Raw genomic sequence first — 19,635 nt, 5'->3', positions numbered from 1 at the left:
CAATAAAGAGGGGAAGCGCTAACCTGGACTGATGTGCAGCGTCCGGCCGCCCCCGAGCCAGGCCGAGCCCAGGGTCCCATCCCGGCCCTGGCGGGTCCCATGCTGGCCCTGCCGGGGTGCGTGCCGTGCTCCGTGGTCCCCGTGGCAGCCCCCGAGGCCGAACCTGGCGACAGGCAGGGCCCGGCCCTGCAGCGCATCCTCCCCTCCGCCGGCCCTGCCGGCTTCCCCGGCAGCCGGTCCAGGCATACAGGGCACAGAGGGCACAGGGAGGTTAAAGTCTGAGCATTTTATTGAATTATCTTGGTGTACAAAGTAAGACTATGGAGATTTTTATAGAGCTCTGAATCAAAACACCTTTGTCTTCACAGTCTGAGTTTCTATACCGCAGCCAGGGCTGTACACGGGTGGAAGAGGAAGGTAATTACAGTCATTACTGGGTCAGACCTGCTAGACGGTTCTCACAGCAGATGATTTCTTTTCCATTGTATTTCTTGGCACTGGTGCTAAAGGAGAGGCTCCTCCGTCCCAAGCAGGCAGAGGTGGAGTTTGGCTTCAGGCGAGAGGCGCAGGGGCATGGCCGGCCCGGGCAGCCCGGGGTCCCGGTGGACCGTGCCAGGTGCCCCAGCCCCGCAGGGCAGCTGGGGGGGGGGGTGTCTCAGTGCCCCCCGGCTGGCGCAGGGAGGCCGGAGGGCTGCCTTGCCCTGTGGAGCGCTGTGCCTGCCCCCGCCGCGCTGGCGCGGGGAGCGGACGAGGTGCCTGCTCCCCGCAGCACAGCCCAGAAGATAAGGCTCCCGCTCCAGGCAGGGGTTGGGGGCGGCAGGTGCCAAAGCCCCGGGCCAGGACTGGTCTTGGTGGGCACGCGTGTCCCCCGGGGCTGGGGAAGGGGGAAAAAACCTCTAACGAAAGATCCAAGTCTACAGTAACCCTGACAGATTTGGCCTCTGGCGCCAGCACGAGGCACCGCTGGCCACCATCCCGGGCCAGGGGGGAGCCAAACTCCAGCAGGATCTGCAAATCAGCTGGTTTCTAATCAAAAAAAAGCTAAACAAGAGAAAAACCCACAAGGTGCGAAAGCTTCTCAGCTGCTTTTCATCAGCAGCAAGCGCAACCCCTTTAATGAATTAGAGAAGGGACAGGACTGGGACAGGGACAGGACGGGGACAGGGACCGGATGGGGACAGCTCCGCCTCGACCCAGAGCAGCTTCACTTCTTCTCCTTCTTCTTGTTCTGCAAGAGGAGACGGGGCTGGTCACGGCCAGGGCCAGGTGGGTCCTCGGCCCCCGTCCACCTCGCATCATCCCCCAAGGAGGGGATGTCCCCCGCGTGAGCCCTATGCCCTCAGCCGTACCCAGGGACCAGGTCTCACCTCGGTCATGCCCAGGATCATCAGGAGCTCCCGGAAGATGTTGACAAAGTCAAGGAAGAGATCCACGCAGTGCCTGCAGGGGACAGAGGGACCGGACATGGTCAGGGGGTCCCAGCCTCGCCCCCACGCCCTTCCCGGCCCTGACACTCACCAGATATAATCCTTGTCCCCGCTTTCCGCCTTCTCAATGATGAGCTGCGTGTCGAAGAGGACGAAGCCACACATGATCATCAGCCCCAGGTACAGGTTGGCCTGGTGGCAGGGAGAGGGGTTGTTAGGATGGGGGTGGGACTCTGCGCTGGGGGACCGCACAAGGAGCCGTCCATCCTCCGTGGGGTCCTGCGAGACGGCCCCAGCTCGGCCTGGGGAAGGACCAGGGATGTGGGACTCACTGTGAAGAGCCAAGTGGATCCCACAAACGCATTAACCACGGAAGAGAGGAGCATCAGGCTGAGGCCGGAGAGCAGGAACCCTGCCGAGAGGGGGTGACGAGTAAGGGCTGGCCCCAGTCCTGCGTGGGGTCCCCCAGCCCTGCGCGGGGTCCCCCGGCTCACCTCCCAGGTAGAGGAAGCTGCGGCGTCGGGCGTACAGGGCGCTCAGTGAGAAGCAGGTGAAGATGGTGGCAGTGCCCAGGAAGGCGGTGGGGATGATGCTAGGAGAGAGGAGAGGAGCGTGAGCGGGGCCCGTGCGGCGGTGGAGGGGCAGGCTGGGGGCGCGCCCATGCTCCTACCTGGAGTTGATGGAGATGCACATTTCCAGGAGGGGCCCCAGGTTGATGCCTGGAAGGACAGAGCAGGAGGTCACTGCCCGCAGGGTCGCCTCGGCCCCTGGCAGGGCAGCATCCGCCTGGTTTCCCATCGCATGGAGGGACACCAGAGCAATTCCAGGGACGGCCAACACCGTGGCCGGTCTCTCATCCTCCCCTCGCCAGGGCTCGAAGCCCGGTATGACCCTGCTGAGTTCCCAGCCCAGCTGGCCCCCACGTACCTGTCAGGAAGGCAAAGCCGGCCAGCATCCCCAGCCTCTTCTGCTCTGTCTCCTTGCTGTGGGGGGTGGCCGTGAGCCAGATCATCAGCCCCAGGGCGCCCAGGCCAGTCAGCAGGCTGAACTGCAGGGCGAGAGGCAGGCGGGGGCCTCAGTGAGGGCATGCAGGCATGCTGTCCCCGCCTTGTAGTCCCGGGCAACCCGCAGCACCCCAGGCAAGATGCGCAGCAACCGTGCTGCCCCCACCCCAACACCCCTCACCTGGAAGAGGTGGGTCACCATGTTGACATAGGCGCCTGCGGCCGCCACAAACATGCAGAGGGCGAAGCTGCCATAGACCTTCTTCAGGTGTTCCTGGGTGGAGGCAGAGCTGCGGGCGAGGGAGAGTCAGTGAGGCCCATCAGGACAGGGGGCAGCAGCCGTGCCAAACCCCTGGGCGCCGTGTTCAACATGCCACCCTCTGAGCTCAGCCTGGCCAAGGCGCTACTCACATGTGGGAGAACTTGAAGAGAGCATCGAAGTTGATGTTTCGGTCAAACACGTTCATGGTGCTGGTCTGGGACCGGACTCACCGGTGGCTTTGCAGAGATGTAGGCTGGGAGAGACGAGGTGAGTCAGGGAGATGGCAGAGTCAGCTCCAAACCCTCCCTTCCTCTAGTCCCCTGCAGCGCTCCCCACTGCCACTGGGAGCTCACCGGGAGCCGAGGACCTGCCTGTCCTGGCGTCGGTGCCTCCGGCCCTGGCAGGGCACCTTCGTGCCCACGGCTCCCTGCACAGAGCAAGCGGCAGGAGCTGCGAACTGCTCTCGAGCCGCCGCGGTCTCTGCCTGGCCAGGCGTGCGGAGCCCTCCTAGTCTAGCTGGCGCAATTATTGCAGGCTGTTGCAAGGCCAGGGCCGCCCCTAGAAAGGCTCAGGCCCTGCGGGAGCGCTCCCGGCAGCTGGAAAGCGTCTTTGCACCAGGCTACTATTAACGCCTGTAATGACGTCCCCAGACGGGGCTCCAGCAGCAGCGAGGCTCCCTCGGGGGCCTCCTTCTCCTCTCTCCTTTCGGGTCTGCGCCCAGGCAGCCCCTGCGCCAGCCCCGGCCCGGCCGGCTGCTGTTTACCCTGGCACCTGCGAAAGAGGAACCAGCTCAGCAAGCAGCACGAGTAACCCATCGGGGGGGGGGGGGGCTGCAGGCTGGGGCGGACGCAGCTGGGCCCAGGGGGCTCCGCGAGGGGATGGGGCCGCGCCCCCCCCCCCGGCCGCTGCTCCGCGTGGGGCTCACCTGGCTCTGCCCCAGGGGCGCCGAGCTCCGGGGCAGCGGGCCGGGACGGTGCCGGCGCGGGGCCAGCGCAGCGCCCTCCCCCCCCCCCCCGCGACCTTTCCCCACGGCGCCGCCCGCTTCCGCCGCCGGGGCACGCGGAGCCGTGACGCGGCCCGTGACGTCACGGCCCTGCCTGTGATGTCACCGCGGGCGGAAGCTGCTGACACGGCTCCCCCACGGGGAACAGTGGGGTCTCCCTACAGCCCCGCACCACTGCGGCCCCCTCCCCCCCCAACCGCCCTTAGCAGACCCCGGGGGCAGGGGGCGAGACCCCGGACGCCTGGGCCCCTTCCCCCACTCTGGCAGCGAGGCCTGGTGGGCGGGGCACGGAGCCTCCCCCCACCCCCGACGGCGAGGGCCTCGTTCTCCCGGGACAGCGCAGCCGAGTCGGTGGCAGGGGGCGACGCTGGGGGTCCCGGCGCGCCCCTCCCTCCCTCCCTCCCTCCCCCACCGGGCCTCCCACCGCGGCCCGGACGCCTGGGCCCCCGCGGCCTCACCTGCGCCGCGCTCCGCCGTAGGCCTCGACAGCTGCCGACTCTGCCACGCCCCCCTCCCACGCTCCCATTGGTTCCCCCGGCGGCTTGGTCCCGCCTCCCGCCTCGCCCTATTGGGCCGCCGCCGCCCACTCGGCGGCGGGGCGAGAGCTAACGCCGCCGCCGCCCATTGGCGGGCGGCCGCGCCCGAGCGCCGCTATTGGCCAGCAGCAGCGCGGGGGAGGAGGGGGAGGGAGGGGGAGAGGCCGCTCTCGCCCTTCCCCCACCCCACTGCAGGCAAGCGCGGCTCCCATTGGCCGCCGTCGCCCGGGGCCCGGGCCAATCAGCGCCGCCCGCTCCGCCCCTCCCACCTCCTCCGGCGCTCTCTGGCGCCCCCTGGCGGCGCCGCCGCCGCCGCCCCGCGCGCCCCCTGGCGCCGCCGCCGCCGCCGCCGCGACCGGGGGCGGGGCGGGGCCGGTGGGCGGGGCCGGTGGGCGGGGCCCGCGGCGGGGCGGGGCGGGGCCGGGAGGTGGCGGCGGCGGGCGGACGCGACGGGCTGCGCCTCCGCCGCCGCCCCCCGGGTGCCTGGGCCGGGGATGGGGAACGTGGAGAGCGCGGACGGGGAGGCGCTGCCCCGGGGCCCGGGCGCGGCGGCCGCCGCCCCGGCGGGGCCCGGGCTGCTCGCCGCGGGCAAGATGCCGATGCCGGAGCCGTGCGAGCTGGAGGAGCGCTTCGCCCTGGTGCTGGTGAGAGACGGACCCTCCCCCGCGGCGCCGCGCCTCCGGGGGGCGCGGGGGGCTCCCGCGCCGCCGCCGCCGCTCAGCGGCGCGTCCCGTCCCGTGCGCCCCCGGCCGCGTCCCGCAGCTCCCTCCCGCGCCGCCGCCCGCGGGGGTGGGCGCCGCCGCCGCCGGGGCGGCCCCGGGGGAAGCCCGGCCCCGGACATCCCCCGCGGCGGGCACCGGGGCGGCGGCCCGGCTCGTTTCCCGCCGCGGGGGCTCCCGTGGGGGCCGCCGCCCGGACGCGGGGCGTCCCGCGGGCGCGCGGCTCGGGGGCGCCGCTCTGCCCCGGCCCCGCCGCCGCCGCCGCCGCCGCCGCCGCTCCGGCTTTGTTCCGCGCCGCCCCCCGCCAGCGCCCTCGCGACGCCCCGCGGGAGCTGCCGCCGGGGTCCCGCCGCGGCCCGGCAAAGCTCCCGGGGCGCCGGTCCCGCGGCAGCTGCCGCTTCGCATCCTGCCGGGCGACTGCTCGGAAGGAAAATCTCCCACCGGGTGACGCGACGGCACGGCCAGCCGCCCCCGGGGCCCCGCGGGAGCCTTCCTCCGGCCCTTCGGCTTCCTCGCCGGCCGGCCGCCCCCGCGCCGCGCTTCGCCCCGTCTTCCCGGGAAGCCGAGCGCCAGGGTCCCGCCGGGAAGGGACGTGACGGGGCGGCGGGGCAGGGATCCCGGGAGGGGAGCGCTCGCCCGGCCTCGCGGTGCCCCGGCGTCACCGTCCCGCGGCCTCGTCCCCGAGCCGTCGGCCCGGCGCGGGGTCCCGTGGGGCGGCGGCGAAGGAAGTGCCCGTGCCGGGAGCGGCCCCGTCACCGCCACAAAGGCAGGAAACGGGAGCTGCGGGAAGGCTGGCGCGTCCGAGCCCCCCGGCTTCCCGCCGGAGCCGGAGCCGAGCCTGGGGGCGGGGGCCGCCGGGCCGGGCGCGCGGGCGTCGCAGCTGCCCCTCCGCCCCCAGAGCTCCATGAACCTGCCGCCGGACAAGGCCCGGCTCCTGCGCCAGTACGACAACGAGAAGAAGTGGGACCTCATCTGCGACCAGGTACGGGCCGGGGGCGCTGGGCGCGGGGGGTCCCGTCGGCGCCCGTGGGGCCAGCGCCGACGGCTGCCCCCCGCCTCCGCCCCCAGGAGCGGTTCCAGGTGAAGAGCCCCCCCCACACCTACATCCAAAAGCTGCAGAGCTTCCTGGAGCCCGGCGTCACGCGGAAGGTGAGGGCGGCGGCGGCGCGGGCACGGCGCGGGGCCGCGGCGCGGGGCCGGCGCCGCTCAGGGCTCTCCCCGCCCGCAGAAGTTCAGGAGGAGGGTGCAGGAGTCGACCAAGGTGCTGCGCGAGCTGGAGATCAGTCTGCGGACGAACCACATCGGGTGAGCGGGGCGGGCGCCCGGCGCAGCTGCAGGGGAAGCCGCCGCCACCGCAGGAACTCGACCGGTTCCTGCCCCGGGCCGCGCCGCCGGCACCGGTCCCACCGGCGGATGAGGCGGGTGGATGCCGCGGCCGGCGCGGATGCCCCGGCTCCCCGGTGTCTCCCCATCCCCTGGCCACCCCCCGCACCGGGATGCTCCGCGGCCGCCGCAGCCGGAGGGACAGGGACGTCGCCAGGGAGGCTCGGGGCGGCCGGCCACGTCCCCGCGTGCGCAGGGCGGCTTGGGCACGTGCCCCTGCCGCTGGCCCCGAAGCGGCTCCGAGATTTGCTTTTCCCTCAGCCGCAGCCCGAAAATAGCAGCGAGCTCCGGCAGGAAACGGCCCGGGGCCGGGAGCAGGCAGGAAATGGGCGGCCGCCGCCGCGCTCCAGCTGCGGCCGCCTGACTCACCGCTGGCGCTCCCACGGCCCCGGCGCGCGGCCGCCGGCCGGGCACGCGCCCCCCGGCGCGCCTGGGCTCTGCCCCTGTGCCCCCGGAGCCGCCCCCCTGCACGTGCAGCCGGTGCCCCCCAGCCGCGCTCCCGCGCGCGCACGCTCCCTGCGCGCACGGCCCCAGCTCCCCGTGCACGGGCACGCCACGCACGCAGACCCTCTCGGTTTGCACACGCGTCCTGTGCGCGTGTGCGCTGCGTGCCCGGCGGCCCCTTCTCCTTTCGTGCCGGCGACCCCCTTGCCCTGGGTGCACGCAGCCCTCTTCCCCCGTGAACATACATCCTGTGCACGCGCACCCCATGCGTGAAGCCCCCTGACCCTGTGCGCGTGCATCCTGTGCGTGTGCGCCCCCGTTGCACGTGCAGCCCCCTCTACCCGTGCGCGTGGAGCCCCCTTGCTCTGTGCACACGCACACCCTGTGCACCCAGACTCCTGTACTCGTGCGCAGACACCCTGTGCACACGCTCCTCGTGCATGCAGCCCCTGTCCGTGTGCACAGACACGCTGTGCACACCTGTCTCCTGCATGCAGCCCCCCACCCCTGTGCACACTCATCCCACACGCTCATCATGCCCGTGTGCACCCGGGCCGTGCACGCAGCCCCCTGTCCCCGAGCGCCCGGCTGCCTCCCGGGGCCTGGCCCCCTCTCTTTGCACCCTGAGCACATCACGGCCAGGCTCCCCTCGCCCGTGCGCCGCAACGCTGCCACAGCCGACCTGGGGGGCCCACGGCCACCTCCCGCCGGGGGGCGCGGGGGCGACCCGGGCGGGTTGGGAGGTGCAGGGACAGGGAGAGCATCCCGCCCCGCGCCCCGCGCCGAGCCCGCCCGGCTCTGGAGCCGGCAGATAAAGCCCGGGCAAGGTTGGCGCGGGCGATAGCGGCGGGGCTGCGACGCGGGCGTCGCGCGGGCGGGAGGCGCCGGCGGGCGCCCGCGCCGCTGACGCCCCGGCCCGGTGCCCTGCCCCAGGTGGGTGCGCGAGTTCCTCAACGCCGAGAACAAGGGCCTGGACGTGCTGGTGAGCTACCTGTCCTTCGCCCAGTGCGCCGTCACGTGAGTAGGCGCCGCCGCCGCGGCCGCCCTCGCGCCTCCCGCTGCCGCGCTCCGCTTCCGCGCTTGCGCCGGCGCTGTGCCGCTCCGCGACGACGCCGTGTGCTGCCCGCGCGCGTGTCCCACCCAGGTTTGATGTTGAGGGCCTGGAAGGCGGCGAGGACGGCGCGCTAGAGAAGCTGCGAGCCTGGAGCAGGTCCATAGAGGATCTGCAGCACCTCAGCGCCCTGCCCGCGCCCTTCGCCAGCAGCCTGGCCCGCTCGGCCCGCCAGAGCGCCCTCCGGTACGTACCGCCGGGCCCCGGTACGTGCCCGCTGCGCCTGCGCTGCCGGGCCTGCCGCCGGGCCCTGCGCGAGCCTGGGCACCGAGGGGTGGGTGCCGCCTGCTCCGTGCGTGCTACAGCTGCACCGTGCTGCGCCCTGCACCGTGCTGCCCACATCACGCTGTGCCCCGCACCGTGCTGCCCACACCGTGCTGCGCCCTGCACCATGCTGCCCACACCGTGCTGCCCGCACCGTGCTGCCCACACCGTGATGCACCCTGCACCGTGCTGCCCACACCGTGCTGCCCGCACCGTGCTGCCCACACCGTGCTGCACCCTGCACCATGCTGCCCACACCGTACTGCACCCTGCACCGTGCTGCCCACACTGTGCTGCACCCTGCACCGTGCTGCCCACACCGTGCTGCGCCCCGCACCGTGCTGCCCACACCGTACTGCGCCCTGCACCGTGCTGCCCACACCGTGATGCACCCTGCACCGTGCTGCCCACACCGTGCTGCCCGCACCGTGCTGCCCACACCGTGCTGCACCCTGCACCATGCTGCCCACACCGTACTGCACCCTGCACCGTGCTGCCCACACCGTGCTGCGCCCCGCACCGTGCTGCCCACACCGTGCTGCGCCCTGCACCGTGCTGCCCACACCATGCTGCCCACACCGTGCTGCCCACACCGTGCTGCGCCCTGCACCATGCTGCCCACACCGTGCTGCCCACACCGTGCTGCCCACACCATGCTGCGCCCTGCACCATGCTGCCCACACCGTGCTGCCCACACCGTGCTGCCCACACCATGCTGCCCACACCGTGCTGCCCACACCGTGCTGCTCACACCGTGCTGCCCACACCGTGCTGCGCCCTGCACCATGCTGCCCACACCGTGCTGCCCGCACCGTGCTGCCCACACCGTGCTGCTCACACCGTGCTGCCCACACCGTGCTGCGCCCTGCACCATGCTGCCCACACCATGCTGCCTGCACCGTGCTGCCCACACCGTACTGCGCCCTGCACCGTGCTGCCCACACCGTGCTGCTCACACCGTGCTGCGCCCTGCACCGTGCTGCCCACACCATGCTGCCCGCACCGTGCTGCCCACACCGTGCTGCACCCTGCACCGTGCTGCCCACACCGTACTGCGCCCTGCACCGTGCTGCCCACACCGTGCTGCGCCCTGCACCGTGCTGCCCACACCGTGCTGCCCACACTGTGCTGCGCCCTGCACCATGCTGCCCGCACCGTGCTGCCCACACCGTGCTGCACCCTGCACCGTGCTGCCCACACCGTGCTGCGCCCTGCACCGTGCTGCCCGCACCGTGCTGCCCACACCGTGCTGCACCCTGCACCGTGCTGCCCACACCGTGCTGCCCACACCGTGCTGCGCCCTGCACCGTGCTGCCCACACCGTGCTGCCCACACTGTGCTGCGCCCTGCACCGTGCTGCCCACACCGTGCTGCGCCCTGCACCATGCTGCCCACACCGTGCTGCCCACACCGTGCTGCGCCCTGCACCGTGCTGCCCACACCGTGCTGCCCACACTGTGCTGCGCCCTGCACCGTGCTGCCCACACCGTGCTGCCCACACCGTGCTGCACCCTGCACCGTGCTGCCCACACCGTGCTGCCCACACTGTGCTGCGCCCTGCACCATGCTGCCCACACCGTGCTGCCCACACCGTGCTGCACCCTGCACCATGCTGCCCACACCGTGCTGCCCACACCGTGCTGCACCCTGCACCGTGCTGCCCGCACCGTGCTGCCCACACTGTGCTGCGCCCTGCACCGTGCTGCCCGCACCGTGCTGCCCACACCGTGCTGCGCCCTGCACCATGCTGCCCACACCGTGCTGCCCACACCGTGCTGCACCCTGCACCGTGCTGCCCACACCGTGCTGCCCACACCGTGCTGCGCCCTGCACCGTGCTGCCCGCACCGTGCTGCCCACACCGTGCTGCCCACACCGTGCTGCACCCTGCACCGTGCTGCCCACACTGTGCTGCCCACACCGTGCTGCACCCTGCACCATGCTGCCCACACCGTGCTGCCCACCCCGTGCTGCACCCTGCACTGTGCTGCCCACACCATGCTGCCCACACCGTGCTGCCCACACCGTGCTGCACCCTGCACCGTGCTACCCACACCGTGCTGCCCACACCGTGCTGCACCCTGCACCGTGCTGCCTGCACCGTGCTGCCCACACCGTGCTGCCCACACCATGCTGCGTACTGCACCGTGCTGCCCTCAGTGTGCCCTGTGCCCTGCACCGTGCTGCTCCCTGCACCGTGCTGCCCATGGTGTGCCCTGCGCCCTGCTCCAAGCTGCACCGTGCTGCCTGCGATGTGCCCCGTGCCCTGTGTGCCACCTTCACCATGGCGTGAACCGTGCTGTGCACCATCCTGTCTGTGATCTGTGCTCTGCCCTGCACCATGCTGCCTGCAGCGTGTTCTGCGCCCTGCACCATCCTGCTTGTGGTGTGTGCCGTGTCCTGGGTGCCATCCGCACCACGGTGTGAGCCAGGCCGCGCGCCACCCTGCGCATGGTGTGTGCTGCCTGCACCCTGGTGCGCGCCGTGCCACGCACCACCCAGCCTGTGCCGTGTGCCGTTCGCACCACGGCGTGTGCCGAGCCGTGCGCCACGCTGTGCCGCGCGCCAGCCCAGGGGCTTTGCTGCCGGCGCCACGGTGCACGCAGGGCCGCGCGGGACCGTGCCCCGCGTGCCGTCCGCCCCGCGCCGAGCGTGCCGTGGCCCTGCCGCCCGCCGTGCGCCCGCGCCGCGCCGTGCTCTGCTCTGCTGCGCTCTCGCTGCTCTCCCGGCCGGCTCCCCCCGCGCCCGCCGCCGGGGCCGTGCCCGCGCCCCGGTAATGCGCCCGCGTCTCTGCTTCCAGGGCCTGGCGCCCGGCCCGTCTCTCTGGCTGCGCTCTCTCTCTCTGTCCCCTGCGCCCGCCTCGCTGCTCGCCGGGTAAGTACGGGCCGCCGCTCCCCGCGCCCGCCGCGCTCAGCCGCCGCCGCCGCCGCCGCCGCCCTCCGCCGCCCTCCGCCGCCCGGGTCGCGCCGGCGCGGCGCGCGGGGCTCACGGCCGCCGTCCCCGCAGCTACGGCACGCTGCCCAGCCGCAAGGCGCTCCGCAACGCCCGCCTCGTGAGCCAGAAGGACGACGTGCACCTCTGCATCATGTGCCTGCGCGCCATCATGAACTACCAGGTACCGGCGGGCCCCCCCCCCCCCCCCGCCGCCCCCGGCGTGTCGTGTGTGTGTGTGTGTCCTGTCCCGTCCCCCCCACCGCCCCCCACCGGTGCTCACGTCGTGTCCCCCGTCCCCCCCCCCCGGCGGCACCCCGCAGTACGGCTTCAACCTGGTCATGTCGCACCCGCACGCCGTCAACGAGATCGCCCTGAGCCTCAACAACAAGAACCCCAGGTAGGGGCTGCCCCCCTCCCCAAGCCTCCCCCCCCACCGTGGTGCCCCCCCCCCCGGGTGCCCCCGTCCCCCGGGGCTGTGACACCCCCGTTTGGTGCTCCCTGGGGCTGTGCCCTCCCCACCCCCAGTGCACCCCCTTGGTGCATCGCCCCAGGGCTGTGACACCCCCCCCCCCCCCGAGCCATGTTCCCCCCCCGGGGCCATGCCCCCCCCTCAGTGTCCCCCCTCCCCGGTACCATGTTCCCCCCACCCCGGTGCCCCCCGGTGCCGTGCCCCCCCCCGGGGTGCCCGCCGGCGGGGACGACGCTGCGCCGTGTGCCAGGACCAAGGCGCTGGTGCTGGAGCTGCTGGCGGCTGTGTGCCTGGTGCGGGGGGGCCACGAGATCATCCTCGCCGCCTTCGACAACTTCAAGGAGGTGTGGGGGGCACTGGGAGCACTGGGAGCGGCAGGGATGGGGACACTGGGAGCACTGGGAGCAGCAGGCATGGGGGCACTGGGAGCAGCAGGGATGGGAGCACTGGAAGCAGCAGCGATGGGGACACTGGGAGCAGCAGGGATGGGGACACTGGGACCAGTGGGGCTGGGAGCACTGGGAGCAGCAGGGACAGGGGCACTGGGAGCAGCAGGGATGGGGGCACTGGAAGCAGCAGGGATGGGGATGCTGGGAGCACTGGGAGCAGCAGGGCTGGGGACACTGGGACAAACAGGGCTGGGAGCACTGAGACCAGCAGGGCTGGGGGCAGCAGGGATGGGAGCACTGGGAGCAGCAGGGATGGGGGCACTGGGAGCGGCAGGGATGGGAGCACTGGGAGCAGCAGCAATGGGGATGCTGGGAGCTCTGGGAGCAGCAGGGCTGGGGACACTGGGACAAGCAGGGCTGGGAGCACTGAGACCAGCAGGACTAGGGGCAGCAGGGATGGGAGCACTGGGAGCAGCAGGGATGGGGGCACCGGGAGCAGCAGGGCTGGGGGCAGCAGGGATGGGAGCACTAGGAGCAGGCTGGGATGGGGATGCTGGGAGCACTGGGAGCACTGGGAGCACTGGGAGCAGGCCAGCCTAGCCCGCGTCCCTGCCACTCAGGTCTGCCAGGAGAAGCACCGCTTCGAGCGGCTCATGGAGTATTTCCGAAACGAGGACAGCAGCATCGACTTCATGGTGAGGCGCCGTGCCGTGCCGGGCCATGCTGTGCTGGGCCGTGCTGTGCCGTGCCGTGCCGGGCCGTGCCGGGGCACGGGAGCGGCAGCGGTGCCCGGGGGGTTGCGGGGCGCGCGCTGACCCGGCCGCCCCGCGCCCGCAGGTCGCCTGCATGCAGTTCATCAACATCGTGGTGCACTCCGTGGAGGACATGAACTTCCGCGTGCACCTGCAGTACGAGTTCACCAAGCTGGGGCTCGAGGACTTCCTGCAGGTAGCGGGGCGCCGGGCGCCGGGCGGCCGCGCCGGCCCCGGGCACCCGCCTGACGCCGCTGCCCGCAGCGGTCGAGGCACACGGAGAGCGAGAAGCTGCAGGTGCAGATCCAGGCCTACCTGGACAACGTCTTCGACGTGGGCGGGCTGCTGGAGGACGCCGAGACCAAGAACGTGGCCCTGGAGAAGGTGGAGGAGCTGGAGGAGCATCTGTCGCACGTACGTGAGCGCGGAGGGGGCCGGGGCCGCGGGCGGGCGCCCGGCGCCGCTGCCACGGCCGCGTCTCGCCGCAGCTGACGGAGAAGCTGCTGGACCTGGAGAACGAGAACATGATGCGGGTGGCGGAGCTGGAGAAGCAGCTGCTGCAGCGGGAGAAGGAGCTGGAGCTGGTGAAGGTGCGGTGGGGTGGGGGGTGCTGGGGCTGGCGGGTGCCCCCACGGCCCGGCCCCACGCCCCGCCGTCCCCAGGAGACCTGCGAGCACGCGAGCCGCCAGGTGCACACGCTGCGCCGGGCGATGCGGGAGAAGGACGAGGCTTTCCGGCGGGGCCGCGGCGCCGAGCCGCCCGCCGCCCCCGGCGCCGAGCCGCTGCCCGAGGCCGAGGCCCTGGACGAGGACGTGCGGCTGCCCGCGCCGCCCGCCGCCGAGGCGGCTGCGCCCCCGCCGCCCCCGCCGCCGCCGCCGCCGCCGCCGCCCCCCGCGCCCCCGCTGCCCGGTAAGGCTCCGGCGGCCCCGGGGCCGGGCCGGCCCCGCTCGGGCACGCGCCCAGCCGCTCTTCTCCCCCCCCTGCCAGGCAAGTGCCCGCCGGCCCCACCGCTGCCCGGGGCTTCGCCCTCCATCGCCCTCACCGTGGGGCTCTCGGGTAAGGGGAGAGGGTGTGGGGCCGGGGTGCCCCGTGCAAGGGGTGCATGGGTGGGAGGGTCGGGGTGGCGGAGGGAAGGGTGCGGGGACGGGGACGGGGTGCCCCGTGCAAGGGGTGCGTGGGTGGGAGGGTCGGGGTGGTGGAGGGAAGGGTGTGGGGACGGGGACGGGGTGCCCCGTGCAAGGGGTGCATGGGTGGGAGGGTTGGGGTGGCGGAGGGAAGGGTGTGGGGATGGGGACGGGGTGCCCCATGCAAGGGGTGCATGGGTGGGAGGGTCGGGGTGGCGGAGGGAAGGGTGTGGGGACGGGGATGGGGTGCCCCGTGCGAGGGGTGCATGGGTGGGAGGGTCGGGGTGGCGGAGGGAAGGGTGCGGGGACGGGGACGGGGTGCCCCGTGCAAGGGGTGCATGGGTGGGAGGGTCGGGGTGGCGGAGGGAAGGGTGTGGGGATGGGGACGGGGTGCCCCATGCGAGGGGTGCATGGGTGGGAGGGTCGGGGTGGCGGAGGGGAGGGTGCAGGGCCGTGCCGTGCCGTGCCGTGCCGAGCCGAGCCAGGCCCGGCCCTGCTCCCAGCCATCCGGATCAAGAAGCCCATCAAGACCAAGTTCCGCCTGCCCGTCTTCAACTGGACGGCGCTGAAGCCCAACCAGATCAGCGGGACGGTGTTCAGCGAGCTGGACGACGAGCGGGTGCTGGAGGTGGGCGCGGGGCCCCGGGGCCAGGGCCGGGGCCGGGGCGGGCGCCGCCGGCTCTGAGCCGCTCCCGCCCCGCCAGGACCTCGACCTGGAGCGCTTCGAGGAGCTCTTCAAGACCAAGGCGCAGGGGCCGGCGCTCGAGCTCGTCTGCGCCAAGAACAAGGCGTCGCACAAGGGCGCCAGCAAGGTGACGCTGCTCGAGGCCAACCGGGCCAAGAACCTGGCCATCACCCTGCGCAAGGCCGGCCGCAGCGCCGAGGAGATCTGCAGGGCCATCCACACGTGGGTGCCGGCGGGGCGCGGGGGCGGCGGGGCGGGCGGCGGGGGGGGACGGGGTGCGGCGGGGCCGGAGGGGGGGAACTGGGGTGCGGCGGGGCTGGAGGGGGGAACCGGGGTGCGGCGGGGCCAGATGGGTGGGTGAGGGGGGAACTGGGGTGCAGCGGGGCTGGACGGGCTGGAGTGGGGGGAACCAGGGTGCAGCAGGGCTGGAGTGGGGGGAACCGGGCTGCAGCGGGGCTGGAGGGGGGAAACTGGGATGCAGCGGGGCCAGAGGGTTGGGGGGGGGGGAACCAGGATGCAGCAGGGCCGGACAGGCAGGAGGGGGGAAACCGGGGTGCACTGGGGCTGGATGGATGGGAGAGGGGCTAAATGGGGTGCAGCAGGGCCGGATGGGCTGGAGTGGGGGGAACCGGGGTGCAGCAGGGCTGGATGGGCTGGAGTGGGGGGAACTGGGGTGCAGCAGGGCCGGATGGGCTGGAGTGGGGGGAACCGGGCTGCAGCGGGGCTGGAGGGGGGAAACTGGGATGCAGCGGGGCCAGAGGGGCGGGGGGGGGGGGGGAAACCAGGGTGCAACAGGGCCGGACAGGCAGGAGGGGGGAAACCGGGGTGCACTGGGGCTGGATGGATGGGAGAGGGGGCTAAATGGCGTGCAGCAGGGCTGGATGGGCTGGAGTGAGGGGAACCGGGGTGCAGCAGAGCCAGATGGGGATCTGCAAGGCTACTGAGGGTGCAGCAGGACTGCCAGGGAGCTGCGGGGCCAGGCGGGTGCGAAAGGATCGAGTGGAGCACGTGGGGCCGGGGGGGGGAGGTGGCTGGGGGGGGGGCGAAAGGGCCAGGCGCGGGGGGCGGGGAGAGGGAGCCGGGCTCCGCGGCGGGCCGGCGCGCGACGGTGCGGGCGCGCGGCAGGTTCGACCTGGCCACGCTGCCGGTGGACTTCGTGGAGTGCCTGATGCGGTTCGTGCCCACGGAGGCGGAGGCGAAGGCGCTGCGGCAGTACGAGCGCGAGCGCAAGCCGCTGGAGGAGCTGGCGGCCGAGGACCGCTTCATGCTGCAGTTCAGCAAGGTGGAGCGGCTGCCCCAGCGCATGGCCGTCATGGCCTTCCTGGGCAACTTCGCCGAAAACCTCCAGATGCTGACGCCGGTACGGCCGCCGTGGGCTGCGGGGGGGGTAGGGGGGGGGCACAGGCGCCCCGGGGCCCCGCATCCCGCCTGAGCCCCCCCGTCCTCCCCCCTGCAGCAGCTCAACGCCATCATCGCCGCCTCGGCCTCCGTCAAGTCCTCCCAGAAGCTGAAGCAGATGCTGGAAGTGAGTGTGGGGCCGGGGCAGCCGGCGTCCTGGGCCCCTCTGTGCCATAACGGGGGTCCCCCCCTGACCGGGGTCCCCCCCCCCATCCCCACCCCGCAGATCATCCTGGCGCTGGGTAACTACATGAACAGCAGCAAACGCGGCGCCGTCTACGGCTTCAAGCTGCAGAGCCTGGACCTGGTGAGCAGCCCCGGCCCGTGTCCCCGCGGCCCGGCACCCGGGAGGGGGGGCCCGCGGCCCTGACCCCCCAAATCACACCCCCCCACCCCGTCTCGCCCCGCAGCTGCTGGACACCAAGTCGACGGATCGCAAGATGACGCTGCTGCATTTTATCGCGCTGACGGTGCGGGAGAAGTACCCCGAGCTGGCGACCTTCTGGCAGGAGCTGCACTTCGTGGAGAAGGCGGCCGCAGGTAGCCCGGGGCGCGTGCCGGTGCCGGTGCCGGTGCCGGTGCCGGCGGCGGTGCCCCGGCCCCGCTGACGCCGGCCCCCCCGCAGTGTCCCTGGAGAACGTGCTGCTGGACGTGAAGGAGCTGGGCCGGGGCATGGAGCTGCTGCGGCGCGAGTGCGGGCTGCACGAGAGCGCCGTGCTGCGCGCCTTCCTGGCCGCCGGCGAGGGCAAGCTGGAGCGGCTGCAGAAGGACGCGCGGACCGCCGAGGTGGGGGCCGCCGGGCCCCCCGCGCCCCTGGGGCGCCCGGAGCCGGGCTCGGGGTGGGGGGCGCATTGCTAACCGTACCCCCCCCCACCAGGACGCCTACAACACGGTGGTGCGGTATTTCGGCGAGAGCCCCAAGACGACCCCCCCGTCCGTCTTCTTCCCCGTCTTCGTCCGATTCATCCGCTCCTACAAGGTGACCGGGAGGGAAGGGGGAACCACGGGGGGGGGGGGAAGTGCCCGCCACCCACCCACCCCGGTGCCACCCCCGTACCCTCGTCCCCCCCGCAGGACGCGGAGCAGGAGAACGAGACGCGGAAGAAGCAGGAGGAGGTGATGCGGGAGAAGATGCTGGCGCAGGAGGCCAAGAAGCTGGAGAAGGTGAGGACGGCTGGGGCGGTTTTCATGGTGGGGGGGGACAGGGGACACGTCCCCCCCCCCGCCACCCTGCGCCTCTCTTGCAGCGGAACAAGTGGCAGCAGCAGGAGCTGATCGCGGAGCTGCGGCGCCGGCAGGCCAAGGACCACCGCCCCGTCTACGAGGGCAAAGACGGCACCATCGAGGACATCATCACCGGTACAGTGTCCTGCCCCCGCCCGCGGCCCGGACGCCTGGGCCCCGCCGCCAGGGCCGGGGTCTCACGGGCGTCTCCGTGCCTCCCCGGCCCGTGCCCCCCCCCCCCTCTGCAGCGCTGAAGAGCGTCCCCTTCACGGCCCGCACCGCCAAGCGGGGCTCGCGCTTCTTCTGCGACCCGTCCCACCACGACGAGTCCAACTGTTAGCCCCGAGGTAGGGCCGGCCCCGTGCATGCCGCCTGCCGCCCCCTCCCGCATGCACCCTGCCCGCCCCTGCCCCCCCCCCCCCACGCGCCGGCGCCCCGGGGCGCCCCACAGCCCCGCGCCCGCCGGCACGGCGTACTGGCACGACGCTGGCTCCCAGCACGGGCACCCGGCGCAGAACTGGGTCCTGGTGCGGTGCTGGGTCCCAGCACGGCGTCCTGCTGCAGTCTGGGCTTCCCGCATGGATTCCTGGTGCAGAGCTGGGTGCTGGAGCAATTCGGGCTGCAGCATGGGGTCCTGGTGCAGAGCTGGGTCCTGGTGCAGAGCTGGGTCCTGGTGCAGTGCTGGGTCCTGGTGCAATTCGGGCTGCAGCGTGGGGTCCTGGTGCAGAGCTGGGTCCTGGTGCAGTGCTGGGTACTGGAGCAATTCGGACTGCAGCATGGGGTCCTGGTGCAGAGCTGGGTCCTGGTGCAGAGCTGGGTGCTGGTGCAGTGCTGGGTGCTCGAGCAATTCGGGCTGCAGCGTGGGGTCCTGGTGCAGAGCTGGGTCCTGGTGCAGAGCTGGGTGCTGGAGCAATTCGGGCTCCCAGCACGGGGTCCTGGTGCAGAGCTGGGTCCCGGTGCAGAGCTGGGTCCTGGTGCAGAGCTGGGTGCTGGAGCAACTTGGGCTGCAGCGTGGGGTCCTGGTGCAGAGCTGGGTCCTGGTGCAGAGCTGGGTGCTGGAGCAATTCAGGCTGCAGCGTGGGGTCCTGGTGCAGAGCTGGGTCCCGGTGCAGAGCTGGGTGCTGGAGCAATTCGGGCTGCAGCGTGGGGTCCTGGTGCAGTGCTGGGTCCTGGTGCAATTCAGGCTGCAGCGTGGGGTCCTGGTGCAGAGCTGGGTCCCGGTGCAGAGCTGGGTCCTGGAGCAATTCGGGCTCCCAGCGTGGGGTCCTGGTGCAGTGCTGGGTCCTGGTGCAGAGCTGGGTCCTGGTGCAGAGCTGGGTTCTAGAGTAATTCGGGCTGCAGCGTGGGGTCCTGGTGCAGAGCTGGGTCCTGGTGCAGAGCTGGGTGCTGGAGCAATTTGGGCTGCAGCGTGGGGTCCTGGTGCAGAGCTGGGTCCTGGTGCAATTCGGGCTGCAGCGTGGGGTCCTGGTGCAGAGCTGGGTCCTGGTGCAGAGCTGGGTCCTGGTGCAATTCGGACTGCAGCCTGGGGTCCTGGTGCAGAGCTGGGTGCTGGAGCAATTCGGGCTCCCAGCGTGCGGTCCTGGTGCAGAGCTGGGCCCCAACATGGGGGTCCTGATGCGATGCAGAGACCCAGCATGGACTCTTGGTGCAATTTGGGCTCCCAGCGTGGGGTCCTGGTGCAGTGCCGGGTCCCAGTTTGGGATCCGAGGAGCGGACAAACGGCACCGAGCTGCCCGCGGCGCTGGGGACGCGCTCGGCGTAAGTCTGCGAGGGGCCAGCGGGGCGGCCCGAGGGTCTCGGCTCAGCCCGGGAAGGCCCCGGAGCTGCTGCAGGAACGGAAGCACCCGGCAGCGCGGCCCGGCCCCGGCGCCGGCGCGGGACCCGCTCTCACGCCCTCCTTTCCGCCCCGCAGCCCGCCGCGCCGCCCGCCTCTAGCCGTCCCCGCGCCGCCCGCCCCGGCCCCGCGGGCTCGGCGACGGCGGCCCCCCGGCCCGGAGCGACTCGCGGCCCCGGCGGCGCCCGAACCTTCCTGCGGCGGAGGCCGGATCCGAAACCGGCAGCCGGCGGCAGGGAAACGTCTGCGGGAGCAGCCGGGCTCAGCCCGAGCCCCCGCTCGGCACTTTGACCACTGATGTGAACACTAATTGCCAAAAAGAAGAAAAAGGGACCAAAGCCGGGGCGGGGAGGGGGTGCGGCAGGGCGGCCGCCTGCCCCGGCCCCCTCCCCGGCCCCCCGGCCCCCCGCCGCGGTCGCAGCGAGGGGTAACGTTTTGTACATGGGAAATACACGGAGTCTTTTACGCAGCCCGGCCCCGCGCATCCCTCTCTGCGCCGGGGGCGAGCCGAGCCGAGCCGAGCCGAGCCGAGCCGAGCCGAGCCGGGGGGGGGGGGGGGGGGGGGGACACGACCCGCGCGCTCGCTCAGCGCCGGCCCCGCTGCAGCCGCCTGCGGCCGCGGCCGGGGGGGCGGCGGGCTCCGTCCGTGGGGCGGGCGAAGGGGCAGGATCCAG

The 19,635-nt window shown here is 72.8% G+C and overlaps 2 protein-coding genes across 6 annotated transcripts; one reads left to right on the top strand and one right to left on the bottom strand.

The window, feature by feature from the left end:
• Positions 1 to 271: 271 nt before the first annotated feature.
• Positions 272 to 4,232, bottom strand: TMBIM6 (transmembrane BAX inhibitor motif containing 6). 3 transcript variants are annotated; one of them, XM_062597341.1, is made up of 11 exons: positions 4,155 to 4,170; positions 3,047 to 3,464; positions 2,843 to 2,946; positions 2,613 to 2,721; positions 2,355 to 2,475; positions 2,098 to 2,146; positions 1,922 to 2,019; positions 1,760 to 1,839; positions 1,519 to 1,619; positions 1,368 to 1,440; positions 272 to 1,228 (listed from the first exon to the last, which is right to left on the bottom strand). In XM_062597341.1, exons 3-11 carry the CDS (start codon positions 2,896 to 2,898, stop codon positions 1,205 to 1,207), a joined length of 711 nt encoding a protein of 236 aa, XP_062453325.1. In that variant the 5' UTR covers positions 2,899 to 2,946; positions 3,047 to 3,464; positions 4,155 to 4,170; the 3' UTR covers positions 272 to 1,204. The 3 variants fall into 3 exon arrangements, with proteins under 3 accessions (XP_062453325.1, XP_062453324.1, XP_062453326.1); XM_062597340.1 differs by lacking the exon at positions 3,047 to 3,464 and having other exon boundaries at positions 4,155 to 4,232; XM_062597342.1 differs by lacking the exons at positions 3,047 to 3,464; positions 4,155 to 4,170 and adding an exon at positions 3,619 to 3,640.
• Positions 4,233 to 4,660: 428 nt separating this feature from the next.
• On the top strand, positions 4,661 to 19,430 carry FMNL3 (formin like 3). Of its 3 annotated transcripts, none has more exons than XR_009960965.1 (27): positions 4,661 to 4,876; positions 5,850 to 5,933; positions 6,020 to 6,100; positions 6,180 to 6,256; positions 7,712 to 7,795; positions 7,923 to 8,075; positions 11,159 to 11,267; positions 11,407 to 11,483; positions 11,806 to 11,899; positions 12,565 to 12,639; positions 12,782 to 12,892; positions 12,961 to 13,110; positions 13,185 to 13,286; positions 13,359 to 13,605; positions 13,684 to 13,752; positions 14,324 to 14,448; positions 14,525 to 14,727; positions 15,631 to 15,865; positions 15,962 to 16,030; positions 16,130 to 16,210; positions 16,314 to 16,443; positions 16,529 to 16,689; positions 16,781 to 16,882; positions 16,978 to 17,067; positions 17,151 to 17,262; positions 17,376 to 18,885; positions 19,040 to 19,430. XR_009960965.1 is itself a non-coding variant. In XM_062597158.1 (27 exons), the coding sequence occupies exons 1-26, from the start codon at positions 4,727 to 4,729 to the stop codon at positions 17,465 to 17,467; spliced, it is 3,063 nt and encodes a 1,020-aa protein (XP_062453142.1). In that variant the 5' UTR covers positions 4,661 to 4,726; the 3' UTR covers positions 17,468 to 17,474; positions 19,040 to 19,430. The 3 variants fall into 3 exon arrangements, 2 of the variants coding, with proteins under 2 accessions (XP_062453142.1, XP_062453143.1); XM_062597158.1 differs by having other exon boundaries at positions 17,376 to 17,474; XM_062597159.1 differs by lacking the exon at positions 7,923 to 8,075 and having other exon boundaries at positions 17,376 to 17,474.
• Positions 19,431 to 19,635: the final 205 nt, after the last annotated feature.

The sequence above is a fragment of the Rhea pennata genome, chromosome 29, assembly GCF_028389875.1.
Source record: "Rhea pennata isolate bPtePen1 chromosome 29, bPtePen1.pri, whole genome shotgun sequence".
Lineage (NCBI taxonomy): Eukaryota > Metazoa > Chordata > Aves > Rheiformes > Rheidae > Rhea > Rhea pennata.
Note: the sequence above shows the minus strand (reverse complement) of the source record. Positions and strands in the feature narration are given on the sequence as shown.